The sequence below is a fragment of the Triturus cristatus genome, chromosome 12 (assembly GCF_964204655.1).
Source record: "Triturus cristatus chromosome 12, aTriCri1.1, whole genome shotgun sequence".
Classification (NCBI taxonomy): domain Eukaryota; kingdom Metazoa; phylum Chordata; class Amphibia; order Caudata; family Salamandridae; genus Triturus; species Triturus cristatus.
The window spans coordinates 90,338,332-90,356,991 of record NC_140595.1 but is presented as its reverse complement, the minus strand read 5'-3'; the positions used below and the strand labels follow the sequence as shown (position 1 = coordinate 90,356,991).

Genomic DNA, 18,660 nt, shown 5'->3' with positions numbered 1-18,660 from the left:
GTTATGTTGTTATGTTATGTTAATAGATTTATAAAGCGCTCAGATACCTGTAAGGTGTGTGGCACTCCTAACCAAAGAGCTGTAAATTAAGTAAATATAACAGAAATCTATTGTGGACAAAGACTGTTTTTAAACACCTTAAGAAAAAGTCAAAGATCTTGAATGTTATGCAAGATTCAATTCAGTTCAATTCAGTTGTATTTGTATAGCGCATGGCTACCTAGACGGTCCTCCCAGCGCTAGATGCAAAACAACCCCTCCACAAAACTGAGATGAACCATTTCCTCCAACTACGTTTAGAAAAGGTGAGTTTTTAGCATTCTCTTGAAGCAGGCTTCCGACTTCTGACTTCTAAGGGAAGCCAAAAGAGCATTCCAGAATCTGGAGGTGAGGAATGTAAAAGAGTGGCCTCCACACCTTGCTCTTTTGATTTTAGACACCACCAAAAGTCCCTGGTTGCTAGAGCGATGGGTCCTTTTAGGTCTCGCCTATGCAGCGCGCATGCCCGTTCTTTCTTTTACTCTCCCAGACGGACGCCGTCCGGTCCGCCTCAGCCTGCCAGCAATCCTCACTCAAAGTACGGCCCCTCTGGATTGCTCGCATAGAACTTCGCCCTCTTCTTCCAAATGCTGCTATGTCCAATCTCACACTCACCGTCTCCCCTGAAAGCTCCTCCTCCCTGTACCGCCCACATAATCTCAACAGAGCTGTCATGCCCTCCACAGACCGCAGCCGGTATTCTGTATCTGCTTGCTTCAGGGTTTCGTTCTCCGATCTTCACCTGTCTTGCCTATTCCCTCTCCTCCCTAATCTTCCTAGCAGTTTTCACGTCACTCTGTCAGTGCCTCTTACTTTCTCAGTGTGGACACTTTTTCTTTCCGCTTCGACTCTTCGCTACTACCCTCTTCATGTTTTACACTCCCATTTCTTCTAATCTGCTGCCATATACATTTGCTCCGCCCTGTGTTCTGCCTCTGTCGTCTCCTTTCACCGTTACCTGCGCCCCCCCCCCCCTTGTACACAGTGCGCTTGCGCATTACAATTGCGTGCGTTAACAACTGTACCGCCGTCCCAGGAACGCATTTGGGTAAGACTGTTCCCTTAGTAAATCTGTTTCCGCCTCAAATAGCTTTGCTGACCTAAAATTGTGATATTTATCAGCCTTAAAAAATTTCAAAGGAGGCACAAGGCGAGTTAGTTGCAAAGGACCAGCTTGCTGCCTGTTACTTGAGTTGAATCAGGGTCAGTCGGGGATAACTACAGATACAAGAAATCCAAAACAAAACCGATACAGCATAAAATGACTGCTGTATGATGAAGTCTCCCATCAAAGTTTTGGACTATTTGTCTGTTTTCTATGTCTCTTACCATGTGGCTGTAGAAAGCAAATCTACCATTATGCTTATTGTGAAGCCTATAAAGGGGCAAACCCTTCCATTAGGTATCAAATGCAAAACAAGCATTGGCGTAGCCAATAGGTTTCGCCTTTGGGACCTTATAAGTATTTAATTATGCAGCACAATATCCTTGGTGCAACATCAACTGTTGCATGGCTAAATACTTATAATGTCCCAAAGACGAGACCTAATGGCTATGCCAATGTTTGTTTGGAATGTAAGGGGTAAGCAGGGATTGAATGATAGGTGGCCCTTTTCCATAAATGGCCTGGTGTGTGACACAGAGAGCCTTGAATTGAATTCATTTCTGAACTGGAAGCAAGTGCAGGACTGCAAGGGCTGGTCTGGCTGATTGATGCTTTTGGTAGGTTTTGAAGAATTCTTGCAGCGGCATTTTGCACCAGTTGGAGCCTTTTGGTCACATATTTTAGGCTCCCTAGTTACAGGGAATTGCCGTAATCAAGGCAAGAATTTATAAAACTCTGTACCACTATCCTTCTAGTGGGGAAAGGTAGCATCTGCAAGAATTGTCTTAAAGATCTTAAAATACCAAAGCATGAGGCTGCCAATTTTTTAACATGTGTCTCCATTGTAAGCTTATCACCTATCCAGAGGCCTATGGTTTTTACTGCTTGGGCTATCATTTCCTACCACCAGCACCTCTGTTTTATAACCGTTAAGCTTTAGCCTACTGCTGGACATCCACAATGCGACATCCCTGAGGTAGGAGTTTAGTTGGGGGGTGGTAGTTTGAGTGGTATTAGGTGTGAGGGCCTGGATGACCTGAGTGTCTTCAGCATATGACACTAGGGCAAGCTCATGTGAGTGAACAACATCAGCCAGGGTGCATACATACAAGTTAAACAATGTAGGGCTATGTGAGGAGAGCTGGACTGGAAGGGCATTCCACCCTGCACCTGTGACAGAAAAATATCTTCCTCTCAGGCATTTACACTTAAATCTGGGGACCATCAGTCAAGAAACATCAATGAAACTTAGGCTTCCCCTCGGCAGATAGATTTTTGCTGAAGGTAGCTAGCGCCAGTTTCATAAAAGGCTCAGTGTGCACAAAAAAGATACTTAAAACAGCTGCTCCTTGAAACCGGTAACATGTGTAAAGATACCAGAGCAGCAGTACTGAAGTACTGAAAAGCCCTGAAAAAACACAGGAGTTGCCTTCTCCAGTTGGAAGACCACGATTTGTTAAACAGGTCCCACCTATCCTCGATTAGTTTGGTCCTTCAAATAAGACTGCTGGCGTGTGTAGTTATAACCTTTGGCAGTGAAACACGAGGATGCATCAACAACTGAGATTGCCTGGGAGCAACCACCATTGCCGACAGTCGTGAATTCGAACCAAACCTTATCTAGAACTCAGGAATGCCGCCGCCCAGGTATCGTAAGCAAGTATCTTGACTGATGACACTGGGGAAGAACTCTTAGATAATGCCTATGCCGTACAGCCCTGTCTTTTAGGAGAAAGAGTGATCCAAAGTTTGTCTTGAATCTGGCTCTGACGAACACTACATTCTGAGCTGGACCTTCCGAAGGTTGTCAAAATTCCAAAATTTGTCTGGAATCTTGCTCCTACAAACCCCAGATCCTGAGCTGGATCTTCTGAAGTTTATTGAAATTCCAAAGTTTGTCTGTGATCTTGCTCCTACAAACAATAAATCCTGAGCTGGATCTTCTGAAGTTTATTGAAATTCCGAAGTTTGTCTGGTATCTTGCTCCTACAAACACTAGATCCTGAGCTGGATCTTCTGAAGTTTATTGAAATTCTGAAGTTTGTCTGGAATCTTGCTCCTACAAACACTAGATCCTGAGCTGGATCTTTTGAAGATTATTGAAATTCTGAAGTTTATCTGGAATCTTGCTCCTACAAACACTAAATCCTGAGCTGGATCTTCTGAAGTTTATTGAAATTCCGAAGTTTGTCTGGAATCTTGCTCATACAAACACTAAATCCTGAGCTGGATCTTCTGAAGTTTATTGAAATTCCGAAGTTTGTCTGGAATCTTGCTCCTACAAACACTAGATCCTGAGCTGGATCTTCTAAAGTTTATTGAAATTCCGAAGTTTGTCTGGTATCTTGCTCCTACAAACACTAGATCCTGAGCTGGATCTTCTGAAGTTTATTGAAATTCCGAAGTTTGTCTGTGATCTTGCTCCTACAAACACTAGATCCTGAGCTGGATCTTCTGAAGTTTATTGAAATTCTGAAGTTTGTCTGGAATCTTGCTCCTACAAACAATAAATCCTGAGCTGGATCTTCTGAAGTTTATTGAAATTCCGAAGTTTGTCTGTGATCTTGCTCCTACAAACACTAGATCATGAGCTGGATCTTCTGAAGTTTATTGAAATTCGGAAGTTTGTCTGTGATCTTGCTCCTACAAACACTAGATCCTGAGCTGGATCTTCTGAAGTTTATTGAAATTCCGAAGTTTGTCTGTGATCTTGCTCCTACAAACAATAAATCCTGAGCTGGATCTTCTAAAGTTAGTCAAAATCTGGCACCTAAAAAAACAATAGATCTTGGGCTGAATTTATCTGAGACCTTTCCCAGGCGGTGAGAAATCCATTGATAGATCTCTGTTTTACTCCCTTCATGTGTGCCTGGGCGTAGCATGCAGGGTCCATCCTCTGGATTGCATGGGCACTACTAGGGTTCCCCGTCTTGAACACACAGTGGGAACAACAGGCCGGGCAGAAGGACTACAAACTGCTAAATTTGTTTCTGGACAGTAAACTAAAGGAAATGATGATTCTCAGATTTGCTGGGACTTCAAAACAAAGGTTGCTAGAAAGTCCCCCAGAAGTATCAATAAGATTGTCCATTGTAGCATTTTCCATCTGGAAAATGATGACTTTGACAAAGGTGTTCACCTACTTGATGCCTTTTACTTGTCTTTGGTTGCCCTGACTCTCTGGGAACCTTGAACATGGTTGCATACTTACAGAGAGATCTCTCCAGCACCTTGGCAATCTCACTCTTCATCACCCAGAGCCCTAATTCCTTCCAGAACCGGAGACCTCATTGCTTCCGCCAGAGAACAACGGGGTTCGTTCAACCTAAGGCTGATAGGAATGAGCTCAAAGTGATGCAGTTACCCAATATGATTACTTCTACCACCCAGGAGTTGAAGGGAGTGTTTTCCTGAGCCTCCTGGAAATCATAACGGTGACCTCCAACCAGCGGTCCCTTGCCTATGGTGGCATAGCTCACATAACTGATTCCCCAGCAAGTTTATCTACTGCACGGAATCCACCTTCAATGAACTGGGGTGCTTTTGTCTGATTGGTCTGCTTGTCACAGCAGTGTAGCCCAAGCATCTGTTTTTTATGGACACTGGTATGGGATGAAGGGGGGTTGTGCTGGTGAAAGTAAAAGGGGTGCTATTTTCTTTAACATCTTTTGGCGTTTTCATTTAGCTGACCCCCCTTCAAGACCTTCGGTATTCTGACTTCTCTGAAAAATGAAATGAAATGAAAAATGCTTTTGTATAGCGCATGGCTACCCAGAGGCATCCCAGTGCTGCGGAGGCGACTAGGGGAGCGGGTGGAGTTACGGGAATAGCCATGTCTTCAGACGTTTGCCTAATGTCAAGTGATTCGCTTCCTGGCGGATAGAGAGAGGAAGGGAGTTCCAGAGCCTGGCCGAACTGTAGGAGAAGGGGCGTCCACCTGTCTGCGCCCTCTTGATTCTGGGGGTCTCAGCCAGGTGAAGCTCATCCGAGCGGAGACTTCTGGTGGATTTATATGGTTTAATCAGATTTTTAATGATAGGAGAGCCCATGTCCTGAAGGTTTTTGTGCGCAATACATAGGGTTTTAAAATGTATTCTTTCCTGTATCGGAAGCCAGTGGAGCGATCTTAGGGCAGGTTTGGCTGAGCATCGGTTTTTTGTGCCCGTGAGAAGTCTTTGCTGCAGAATTCTGAACCACCTGCAGTTTAGAAATGACTGAATTGGGGGCACCCAGGTAAAGGGCATTGCCGTAGTCCAGTCTGGAGAGGAAAAGCGCCTGAATAAGGAGCTTTCTCGAGTGGCAGGGTAGAAGAGGAAGTATTTTTCGTGCGGTTAGGAGTAGACCATAGCAGGTGGCGGCGGTTTTCCTGGCTTGGGTTCTAAAGGTGAGATCGTGGTCAAGCCAGATGCCCAGGCTTTTTATCTCTTTTTTGGGCGTTGGAGCAGGCCCCATGCAAGTCGGCCACAGAGTGTTAGGGTTAAAGATTGCTTGGTTGCCCAGCAGCATGAGCTCAGTTTTGTCCCCGTTGAGTTTGAGGTGGGATGAGCTCATCCAGCCAGCAGCTTCTTTGAGACAGAAGCACAGGTCCATAGGGGACTGTTCCACCTGGTTCAATGCCACGATTAGCTGGGAGTCATCTGCATAGGTAACTAGTTTAATTGCGAAAGGGGCTACTATCTCTGCCAATGGGGACATGTACGCATTAAAGTGTCTGGCTCAGCGACAAGCCCTGTTGAACCCCACATTGAAGTGGCACTGGTTGGGACCGGGTGTTACCTTCGAATACCTGGAAGAATCTCTCTTCCAGAAATGATTTCAACCAGGATAAGGCTGTGCCTGTCACTCCCATTTTTTTGAGCCGGTGTACCAAAGAGCAATAGTTCACCGTGTCAAATGCTGCACTTAGGTCCAGGAGAATGATGGCTGTAGAGCCTCCGGAGTCAAGAATCTTTCTAGCCTCCTCTACCACCGCTATCAGTGCAGTCTCTGTGCCCTGGCCAAGGCGAAAGCCAGTCTGAGAGGCGTGTAGCAGACTAAAAGTCTCAAGGTGCGCGGACAGTTGGCGGTTAACATATTGTTTTGCTTCCTTACTAATTCCGGGCAGTAAGGAGATGGGGCGATAATTGCCCATCTCCGTGGGGTCTAGGTGGTTTTTTTTTGTAGCGCCCTTACCATGGCCTTTTTCCAGTCTTGGGGAACTATGCCCGATGTTAAAGAGGCATTAATTACTTTGGTGATGGGGGAGATGATGGTGGGTGTTGCCTCCTTCAGGATGTTGAAAGGGGAGGGATGGAGCGGAGAGCCATTCTTAATCGAGTCTAGGATAGGAGGGAGTAGTTCCTCGGTGAGTGGAGCAAATGATTCTAGGTGATGGATGATATTATGAGGTTCTGATTCGTGGGATTCGGGATCATTTTCATTGTAATTGAGTGGGAGGTGTTTAAGAATATTTAGGATTTTGGTGGAAAAGAAACCTGCTAATTCCTCGCATCGATGGTCAGTCGTGTCAGGGGCTGCGGGTGGGTCAGGGACTTTCATGAGTTTTTTAACGATCCGGAATATTTCTCTGGAGGAGTTGGAGGAGGCAGGGGCGTAACGCAGGCCCCCGCAGCCCCCGCGGTGCGGGTGGTCCCCCGCGCTCCAGGGGCCCCCTCCGTGGCCACGCAGCCTGCAACCACTTAGAGCCATCTCGACCCGGCACTGGGCCTGCCATCAGCAGTCTTTGCGTTACTGGCTGTGTCGCCGTGGCCCATGGGAGGGGATCATGGATTAACTACTTCACTTCATCAGGTTCCTCGCTACAGCGCCGCTGATGATAGCCTGACCTCATGACACCATGATCCGAAGTAGTTAATGACAGTCAGGTGTCGACTTGAGGGGGACGTCACTCACATCCTGCTGCAGGAAAGCAGGAAGCTTTGAGAAAGGACCGGTGCGGCTCCGCGCAGGCTGGTTTGCGAGCTGCGTCATATAACAGAAAGAAACCTGTTTGAAAATTGAAAGAGTTTTCTCACGTGAAGGGAAACCTCGTAACTCTGACAGATGTACTCTGCAGTAGCCGGGATAGAGGCTCCGCTGAAGGGTGAAATGGCAAAGCTGCATATATAAAGTAAGTGTTTGTTTTTAAAATTACATAAATGGTTTCTGTTTGCTACAGAGTACTCGCTGTTCTTTAGTTTATTAACTATTGCAAGTGTTAACTATCTCAACTCGCAGTAGTAGTAGGCGGCACACCGGACACCGGGGCTGCTCACTTAATATACTGGTGTCACATTTTTGAAATAATAGTCAGCCAGCCTGACTGTGACTGCTATGTGTGCCTCATAGGCTCTCCTAAGGCTTCACCAGCAATCACGGTATTACACACATGCAGACTGCAGCGGCCGGAGTCAGCTGAATAATTAATTATTGGCTTAGGCCTGAGGCAGCCTTATAGTCTGGGCCCAGGTCCCACGTGAAACAGAGAGAGCGGCATGGAGTTTAGTGATGCTCCTCGCCTGGTTAGGTCTCGCCTGACCCTGCGCATGCGCTGCTCTGGCGAGACTTATTGAGAGGGCTCCAAAAAGTGCTACCAGGCCAGCCTAGAGCTACAGTGCATGTGTGCGGGCGCGCGCGCGCAGCGCTTGACCGCGATTACTTTCACTTTTGCGGCCGCACGGCTACTTTGATGTTTGATCGCGATCACTTTCACTTTCGCAGAGAGATTCTGGCAGCAGCACTTGGCTTGACTTTAAAGCTAAATAAATGCTTCTCCTTTATATTTCCTAGGGGCATATCAAAGCCCAAGTGCTGCTGCCAGAATCTCTTAGTAAGTTTGTACATATAAGAATTATTTATATTACTAAAGGGCGCCTCGTTTCGTTTGTACTTAATAGAATTGACGATTTGAACTTAAAATGACAACCTTTTTATGAGGCTTCTAGTTAACCTCAAATGTGTTTTCCACGTTATAATGTGCCTGCAATTGCTGAGCTCATCTAGCGCTGCTCTAATCAGAATTATTTATTTCAATGGACTATCACTCAATATACTAAATGTTCCAAACTTTGAATCATGTCGCTTTTGGGTGTCTTTTAGCGCAATACTAGGACGCTTTTAAGGTACTATAGTGCGCATACAATGTTGAGTTCTTCAAAGTCATATTCTAATAAGGGCTTTCCACTCGAATGGCTACTTACTGACTATCTTAATAACAGTTAGTACCTATCATTGATGGAAACCGTCCTTTATTTTTATAGGAAAAAATGTTTTATTGTGAATTAATACTAAATAGACAGGGGGCATATGTAGAAAATTATTTCTTCTACTTATGCTTTCATTTATGTTCCTCTGCAGATTTTTTACGCGCATTTGTGACTATGGGGAATTACCCTTATTATGGAGATATCCATTCGTTTTGAAAGGTATATAAGCTACAATTCATTAGTTGTCGAAAATATACCATTGAATATAAGGCTGGATTTTCCCCAAAATTATAATATGCTCTTTTATCCCTTTTTCTTGCTCTCTTTTGCTTATCAATTCCTTTAGAGAGTACACACTGCTGTCAGAAGATCTAAACCATAAAAAGAACAATTAATTTCTAGAGCTCGCAGATTACTTTGCTAAGGTACCCCATATTGATTTGTTTATTATAGGACTAAATTAACTCTAATAGTCACTGGGTTTACAATTATTTTTCTTTCGGTGCACTTAAATGACACTGATGGGGCTATTCTACTACTTGTCTTTCTTTGGTTTGTATTTCTTGCTATCTAAATCAAGGTGTTATGAGTACTGCACATTATGTTTGATTCTCTATCTCTTCTATGCTCTCGATAACTTTGCATTACGGCAATATTTCTGATTGCTTTTTGGCACGGATGTAAATTTTAGGCTCCTGTTTCTTCTTTTTGTTGCTCTACTGTACACAAATGATATTTGTAAACATCGGTTCTTATTTATGGCATTTTGTGCAGCCTTGAAAATGTTTCAATGGAAACGAAACACGTGTCGGCTGCCGGTCCATCTTTAAAGTGAAAAGATCATTACATCCAGTTTACCAACTTGGAAACTTATATTGTTTGTCTTCAAATATAGTATTCCAATGTATTTTATTGATATGTAAAGTACACTTAATGAAAAGTAATGTGTGATGCATACTTATTGAACTTAATAAAAGAATTGTTTTGCACAACTTAAAATTGAACTAAAATTGAGTGCCGAGGTTTATCTTTAGTTTCTGACTTATTTTTCTCCATTAGACTTTGATCCAGAGCAAAAGAGAGAAAAACACAAATGGGGGAAAGAAGGAGAAAGGAAAAAGACAAACAAACAGTGACAAAAAAGAAAGCAGATACGAAAAAGAACCTGAAAGAGTGAGATACATGGGAGGGAGTTTCTGGGGGTGAATGAAAGAGGCATGGGGTTGAAATCAAGATTATAAAGCACTGGAATTCACGCCTCCAACAAGGGACTTCATACAGACCCCTGCGGCACAGGGGGGCCCCAAACCCTTGAAGGGCCTGTCCAGTGGCGTAACATAGGACCCCGCAGCAGCCCTCGCTGTGAGGGGGCCTCCCTCAGCACAGTCCCTGGCCGGAGAGCTCCTGATTGAGTTAGGAGGGGGCCCCTCCAGGTACCTTGCAGGGGGGCCCCTTCAAGTTTCGTTACGCCACTGGGAGGAGGATAGAATTTTTTCCTCATAGTGGGCAGCCTGGGCCGCTTTTAATGCCGTTTTATAAGAGCCAATAGATGACCTATATTCTACTTTTTTCTTGCTTGCGAAGTCTTTCCTCCATGCTCTTTCTAATCTTTTACAATGTTGTTTTATTTTGCGAAGTTCCGGGGTAAACCAGGGGGATTTATTGGGACCGCTTTTTTTAAGTATGGTTTTTCTGGGTAGAACTGCGTCCAGCGCGTTCTCAATCCATGCTGAGAACTTTCTGTAGCCTGCTGCAGGGTCTGAGTCGAGGGTCGGTATGGTTAGTTCCAGTACATACGTCCAGTCCTCTACAATCAGTTTGGGCCAAGGCCGGCTTGGATGCGTGATGATAGCGTTTGGGGGCCCATGGCAAGAGGGTGCCACAAGAAAAGAACTAGGAAGTGGTCTGACCAGAGAAGGGGGACGGGCTCCTTCCCTTTTAGTTCTGTTATATTAGAAAAGATCGGGTCAAGGAGATGACCTTTCATGTGTGTTGCTTGATAAATCTTTAGGTGTAACTGGTAGGCTGCGGGATCGTGTGCTAAGTCATCAGCCACTTTATCCAGAGGGTCATCAAAGTGTAAATTGAAATCTCCAAAAAGGTTAAAATTGGGCGAGACACTGGCGAGCGTTAGGGCATTTTCCACTAGCGAGTTGCAGAATTGTCCCTGTGCTCCTGGGGGGCGATAAAGCAGAATGCCGGCAAAAGTAAGTGAGGGGGAGAATTCAATAGAGAAGTGAGCATTTTCGCAATCAAGGATGGGGCTATCCAGAATGAGGCCGGTTAAGTGGTCTTTGTAGATGATTGCGATCCCACCGCCCTTACTACTTGTTCTATCTAGGCGTTGAATCAAGTAGCCCGGAGGGACTGCTTGGACAACATCCGGGTCTGAGCATGGAGATAGCCAGGAGATAGCCAGGTCTCCGTGAGGAACAGAACGTCTAGTTCTGCGTCTTGTAATAGTATTGAAATTTCCGTGGTGTGTTTTGGTATGCAATTCAGCAGAGCCATGTTAAACGGATTCCCTGCTGCGGGGTGGTGGGTTGCCGTTGACGGTAGTTCGTATGGTCAGTGTATGCACTTGTCCTGCCATTTCTCAATAGAGATGGAGTGAGTGCATGAAGGCTTAGAGGTTTTCTTTATGTGGAGCAGTGTTTCCCTATACTATCAGAGGGGGGCTGAGGGAGTGTGTGCGGGGGTTCTGGGCCCTGGGCCCGATCTGGCACGGATGGGCGCAGACAGGCTTGCCTTCGGTGCGCCAGTGGCGTGCCCGCTGCGCGTCGAGGCAGGCATCGGTTTTTATAGCACCAGGTTAGCAGCTAGACTGCTAACCGTCCCAGCATCAGTTCACAGCACTTCTGGTCTGCCTTACCCTTCCCTCCACTCAACCGGAACAATCCGTGGTGGACCGGGGAAGACGCAGGTAGACCTGGTGCGAGTGTGCAAAATACAAGTGATCAGTGAGTAAGTTTTAAAAACAACGAGGCAAATTAAAATAAACGCCGATTTTAAAAGTGCAAGTTATAGTTTTTTTTAATGGATTCACATTGAACAACACACAAGTTTATCAGCAAAAGTTAAGTCAAATACAGTGCGTGTAGAGAAAAGTTAGGAGCCCTTTGCCAGGCGCTCCTTCCACTTAGTCTGAGTACAAGGGCTAAGATCCTCTAGCATGCGCCAATCCAATAGATATGTTGCCTTCTTGCTACAGACGCACTGAAGCCAAAGCTGAAGCTCTCGCCACAATGAATTCTAAGTTGCACAGAAACCCTATATGCCTTTCCATCTTCTACAGTATATGGACGCCTTTGTTTATTTATTGAAAGAGGGCTGTTATGCTTGTCAGGATGACTGAGGTAGTGACTACACCAGAATCAGAACTAGAATTTGCAGCTGAGTCCATCTTTAAATCCTTTCCAATGAAACTCGAGCAGAATTCCTTCACAGCAGGCCAAAATAATGTATGTTTGCCTTTACTCCATCTGTTAAAAATTTTGAGAAATAATTTTTCTGGGAGAATTTTTTTATATTTCCCCACCCTTCAATAAATATACATCAAAGACCACTAATGTCAAGCAAGAGGTACTGGGCTTGGTAAATAATTTTTTTATGTTCCGCATAAGGTTTCTCAAAGGATGAGTCCGCTTTCCTGTCTATTATATCACGTTACGACAATTCCTTGGTGGATAACGATAAACTTCCCATGATACTGAGACCTGAGGGTCGAACTGGACCGAATCCAGTTATTTCTTATTCCTCGACTGGGTGGCACAACCGACCTCACAGAATAAAGTCAAGGACTCCTTGGTGAATTGGCTAGCCTTTTTGCGCTTGATGTTCAATTTGACTCAATTCTACTCAGAAAGAAGGTTGCTAGGAGCAGACACCGGAAAGTCCATGCCCTCTATGACTCTCTAGAGGATAGAAAGAGGCAAACATCTAATGATATATTTTCCCCTTCTTCTCCAGCAGCACGGTACCACTCTCTTCCCCAGTCTCATTTTCCTCATCCTCATCAGATTCCCAGGAGGATTCAGAAGAGAATTTGTCCTGCTTTTTGCTGGCCAAGTTCCTCTTCTTGTGAACTGTTAATACTTCCTCGATTAATCTCTTGATCTTCTCTTAAGGCTGTACCGCAGCGTCTTTCCCAGAAATTTGATTGTGGTTTCTCAAAGAAGAGTGGGACCTGGATGAGGCAGAGGAGACTGCCACAAGTCTTTTTGGAAGCACGCTTGTGCTTTGGGTTGACCATGATAAATTGCATCACTGCACACACTAGTGCAACTCAATTTTGTGTCTTCATAGTGTCTACACATCAGTTTGTATGTGCTTGCCAAAATGCAAGGTGTGGCCAGAATTCATGTGGGGAGCCAAGACACAGCTCCCTCTGGACGTGCTCACGGCCACCCTTACGACCATTAAGGTGCCCCGCATAGCCAGATTGTGATTAGGGAAGTGCAACGATCCATTTCTTTAATCCACAGTAAGTACTGGATCTCCCATGGTCACATGCACTGCAGGATCCTGAACAGCCTGGCCACCTCTGAACATCAGGAATCATCTAGGTGAGTGAGACGTACCCATCTAAATGTTATACTAGCAGAGGCCTGATCAGCCTCCGCTGCCTGTTACCATTTCAGATCCCTGTCAGGCCTTGCCAAACGGGGCTGTGGGGAACAAGCAGAACACTAGGAACCTCCAAATCGCTCCACACAACTCAGCAGAAGAGGATAAATGGAGTCCAAAACTACACTTAGAACTCGTCCACTTTAGATTCAGATGAGATCGAAATAAAATAAGAAGCGTCAGGGTAGGCCGAAAGCTCTTGTAAGACCCTTACACGGAAGGCGTGCCAGCAACTCGAGACTATTTTTTTATTTTATTGGTCATTGGAATCTTTTCAGAGTTAGAAGACTCCTCTTCAGAACTGACTAAGACTATAAAAAGAGACATTGAGGCAATAGGAGTGTGGTTGGCAGGTCACTCAATGCCATTTGGACACCATGCTTCCTGTACCTCACTTTTCTTTTCCAAATGGTCATTTAATTTCAGGTGTGCTAGTCAAACTGAATCAGTTTAAGCTAAACAAGTCTTGGAATCTCAAAATGCACTGTTGGAGAATTGGTGCCTTGTCAACACAGTGTGACTTAGCAACACTATTTGCAAAGATGACAGCATCAGCTCCTGGTTGCGAAGCACGTCCGCCTGTTTTTTGTTTACTAAACTCCATCCAAATATGTTTTTACTGAACTTGAGTTTTAATTTTTGCCATCCTGGAAGTACATCCATTTTTTAAAAAGATCAACCAAGAAGCTGTTCTATCTTAGAGCAGCTCCGCATTGCTAGGTCTAGGCTCTCCACTTCAAGATATCTATTTCCGGATATTAGCTTGTGTTGATGACCCAAAGTTTCATAGTAAGCTGATTTTCGCATTATCTAAATGCCTTGAGTCATCAGTATCTTTAGCTCTGTGTGTATTGTTTGTTTTTGTGATACTTATATCATGCCATTCCATAGGTAGCTCGTACGTCCTGGAACACTATACATCTGACCGTTCGCCAACTATTGGCTTGCCCTGACTAGCCACCTAAGAAGTAGGTATTCATATAGGCCCACTTTTGTTTCTTTTTCATCTATACACTTCATGCCTCTTATTTCAGCACGTTTTTTTTCAATTTTTTATGGATAACCCTAAATATTAGGAATTTCTGGTTAATTCTTTCTATTCCTTCACAATTCACTTTATCTTATTATTTTTTACTCTCTTCGGTTTTCATTCTATTTTATCCTTTTTTTGTGGGTCCTTCCATTGAGGCAGTTTAATCCACGCAGCACTATATATATTTCTATACTGCACTTGGGTAGTACTTTGACTAATTTCTCTGACTCCACAATTCGGGTGTTTCTTTGGTTTTGGCCAGCTCCGAGTGATGTAAATTTGACATTGTTTTTAATCTTTATACATTTTCATTATTGTCCACAGATTATATATGGTTAATCATTGTATTAATAAGGAGCCCCTTCATCTCGTTACTTGGATAGAACATATCTAAAGAAACTTTGGATGGAATATTGACCACCTGAACACATGTATTTCCTGCGCCCTGATGAAGGAACTGCTGGACTTGAGGTCCATTTCCGAAACGCACGTCGGCGCTTTGTTTTGTTATATACTGGATATAGAAGGTCCCATTTGCTATTTGTAGCCTCTTATGTGTTATTAGAATTCACTTGTGACCTTTGTCATTATTGCTCATCTGATGTGTTTTTTGCTTTTTTGTCTTTCTTATGTATGCCATCTGTATATGTATTTTGAATTTGTGATTTTTTGTGTTGTACATACACTCTCGATTTTGAAGGGGTTGCCCAGATTATCTCTACATGCAAAGAGATTTAGAATTGTTGAAATTGTATATTTATTTATAGTTTGTTTCTACATATTTTTCTCTTAAAAATAAATCAATATGAAAATATTTTCTGTGGGACAATCATGTTTTTAAATATTTGTGGACATATTGCCTATTAAGAATTACCTTGGGGGAGGTTCTGTTTTTTGCCCCAACCAAGAAGCTTAGCCTGACTTGTCCACGATTGGACGCCCTGTGTGCCGAGCGGGAGCAGGAACCATGTTAAACAGGAGGTGGTACAGAACCGCTTACCTGTTTACATTGTAGGCACCTCCCCCTTGTTAGTAGGGCACAAAAAGCAACTGTAGTGTACAGTATTTGTGAAGCGCGCTAATCCAGCCAATTGAAATTTTGGAATAGCTTTCTTCTTTAAGAAGGAATCAATTTTTCCTTGATTGAAAATTGTATACATCACACTGGGTAACATTTTCTCAAATCAGTGTCTGTACCTCCATCTGTCAGAATGTCCCCTAACAAAGCGAATTGGGTAAATTCCCCACTTTTTCCAGCTGTAGCAGTTAACCGTGCAAATGGGTGTAATTCCAGTATGTGGGAGCTACTGACTTAGATACACTTCTTGCTTTGTGCAGAAACATATACGAAGTGTAAAGTGGTACAATATCAGTAAAATATTAAGGATGCGCAAAAATATATCCCCACAAAATTTGCAGTAAAAGAAATGCGACATGGTGTGGGATCATTTCTCACGGTTATCATGTGTAAATAAATAATTTATACTTAAAGAGTAGATATATTTACATACAGTGCATCTAAATGGAAATTATTTGCAAAGTCAACGCTTATCCTGAAATCTGGCATTTGCACCATATGTGGGCCAATGCCAGTTACCCCCAACCAAGATTAAGTTATGTTGTGAAAGACCACAGATCACTTACCTTCTTTACTGTGTCTGTCTCCACCGTCGGCTTTTCCTCGGCTCCATGGGTCAGCGACAGGGGCCATGGACGTCCGTCCTGATGGAATCGCAGATTCTTCCGCTAAGCTGTCTTTCCAGGAAGCCTCTGTTCCACCAAAGTGACTCTCTGCAATGGGTTGGAGACTATGACGCAATGGCCCCCTCCTATGCTTTGCTTCCACATGGGCGGGAAGTGGCCCCTTGAAGTGTGGCAACAGGTCCCTAATGGATGGTTCATTATTATCAGAGCATAAATGGATGTTCATGTTGGGTTCGGTCCTCCTCGTCGCTGTCCTTTGAGTGCCACACTGGTCCATTGGCTCCCAGGCCCTTTGGCCTTTCCCTTGCTGGGCGTTCTGCTTGTTGAGGGTGTTACGGAACCGTAGCTCTTTGAAAGTTGTCACTCCATTCTGACTGTGCTCTTCGGGCTTTGCCTGCTTAGAAGATGGAGGATCAATGCAGTCATATCGTTGGTACAAGATGGAGCTGGTCAGCTCATTGACCGGCGGTAGCTCTGTATCAGGCGAGAAGGTGATGAGCCAATCACTCCGGTCTTTCTTCGCTGGCTGTGGGTTGGTGCCTGTGGTGGCCCGTTTCCTCCGCTGAGCCAGCTCATGGAAGGATGTAATGTTCTTCTTGTTATCTCCCAGTCGCTCTTCCTGAGTTTGCTCCAAGACGCTGGGCCGAGAGCTCCCACATTTCGTTTGTGGAACTTCTGCTTTACCAAAAAGATCCTCCAGAGTGGTCTTCCCATGTTCTGCAATTTGACCTTCAGATGCTGGTCCAATCCTTTGCATGTGGAGGCCTTTCTGGTCAACAATGGAGCTGGGCCTGGCAATCCTGTTGGATGTAGTGTCCTGCTCTTTGGTAGGTTTTGGAAGAATAGGGCTACTCTGGTCTTGAAGAGCTGATATTGTGTTGCAGTGTGAGTCCATCTCTTCCTCAATCTTTTTGTGCCGTGGTCCTTCTGATGTTTCCAAAAAGACACCACCGGAGTCTGAGTTAAGGCGATCATGGTATAGTTTTTCCTCCTCCTTTTCTAGATTTAAAAAGCGCGGCTGATCCACCTCAAATGGATCGTGGCTTGAGCACCTGACTTCAGATAGGCGACTGAGCCGAGCCTGCGTGCTCGTTTGGGAGTTGGCATTGACAAAACTGTCTTCCAAAGGTATGATGTCAGGCTGGTTTTCTGGAGACGGGATACCATCGCTGAGAAACTCCCTGCAGTAGAAAGAGACGGGGGTGTCTTCCAAGGTGAAGTCGGAGCAACTGCTGCTGGATGATGAAACTGACAGGGTGCTCAAGGCGCCATCCGAAGGGGAAGTAGCCTCCTCCTTGTGATCACCTAAGTTCTCCACGCGGGAGGGTGGCTCGTTCAGGAGACCCGACTTCAGCAGCTGGTGTGAGTGGGACTTGCAGCAGCGACACTGCGCAGCTGTGTTGTTGGAATTGGCGTCCACTTCAAAGTTGCCAGTGGTCTCTTCTCGGCAGTGCTGGCAGCCTGCTGTCTGCTCTTCGGTGTCCGATGGGGCTTTGGTAATGGGGCCTTCCTGCATTTCAGGCCGAAGTGAGAGGTGCAACCCAAGTGAGACATGCTGCAGGCGGATGTGATTGAGGTTGCCCAAAATGCCTTTCTTTGAGGCAAACATGTTGAGTTTTTCTGTGTTGTTACCAAAACTTTCTTGAGATGAAACTCTTCTATTCCCCGCTGGCAAATAATCTTCTGCGAACTAGGTAGGACGATTCACAATCAACTGCACAAATCATATATATGCTTCAATTGATTTGCTACCAGATTGACACCAAGAGTTGCAACGAGGTCTTACTCAGTAATGCGGAGCTCTCAAGACCTAAGAATCTCACAAATGAGATATGTTTCGTCCGTATACCAAATGTTTTAAGAGAAAGCTGACAATGCCCTGATGTAGGATTTCTCTAAAGAAATTACGATGACTAAGACTGGCCAAAAGTGAGACTGACCTTCACGGCGCGAGACTGAACTTCACGGCGTGAGACTTATAATTTATGAGCGACACATGAAGTTGTTCTTCTTAAGTGGCTACTGGGGGACTTCCATGCAATATTTATTGTTGAGCACAGTTGAGTCTGCTTAGTTCTGTCAGTTTAATATTGAATTGTAGGAATAAATGTAAACAAATCCTCAAAGTTAGCAAGACCTTATGGAAATAAGTACTCTTTGTTGATTGATTTTCGGCAAAATTGGGGATTTCTGCTGACATTTGCATAGATGAATGTCCTGATAAGCTGTTAATGAATTGGTTTGATGTCTTTGTGAGATATTAATAGCATAGTTTCATATCTGGCTGAAATATTGATGTTTAAGTTAGAGGTCTTCATTAGATATTTGTGACTTGTTTTGAGATAGTGACGACCTATTTTATATTATATGGAGATAATATTGACTTGGTTTATTATCATACTGAGATATTATTGTCTTGGTTTAATATCATGCTGAAATATTGTTGACTTGGTTTAAGACATTATTGACTTGGTTTAATATCGTGCTGAGATATTGACCCGTTTAATATTGTGCTGAAATATTATTGACTTGGTTTAATATCGTGCTGAGATATTGTTGACTTGGTTTAAGATATTATTGACTTGGTTCAATATCATGCTGAGATATTATTGGCTTGTCCTGATGTCTTAGTGATCTATTGATGATTTCGATGTCTTCATGAAATATGTTTGACTTGGTCTGGTGTCTTGCTGAGATATTGGTCTTTTATCGATTTCTTGATGAGATACTGACGGTTTCAGTTCTGTCAATTCTTGGTATCCATTTCACAAGGATTATTATCAAGCGACGAGAGTTTATTCAATTTATTCCAAGTAAAGCTTTGGTGACTCTTGGGATATTTCCCTCTCCCGGAATTCAGAACTACGAGGTCAATGGTGGGCAGCTGCAGGTTACCGAGAGTCCGCCTCGAGCCGTGAGGCGTCAGGGATCTGAAAGAGATTTAACCATGAGGTTACAACATGGTTCTG

At 44.2% G+C, this 18,660-nt stretch overlaps 1 protein-coding gene across 3 annotated transcripts in view; it reads right to left on the bottom strand.

Annotated features, from left to right (window-relative positions):
• Positions 1–18,660, bottom strand: part of RUSC1 (RUN and SH3 domain containing 1) — a 145,486-nt gene that overhangs the window by 122,186 nt on the left and 4,640 nt on the right. For all 3 annotated transcript variants that reach the window (XM_085639441.1, XM_085639439.1, XM_085639440.1), the window contains exon 2: positions 15,632–18,621. In XM_085639441.1, the coding sequence (XP_085495567.1) occupies positions 15,632–17,300 (1,669 nt within the window). In that variant the 5' untranslated portion in view covers positions 17,301–18,621. The remainder of the gene's footprint in view (positions 1–15,631; positions 18,622–18,660) is intronic.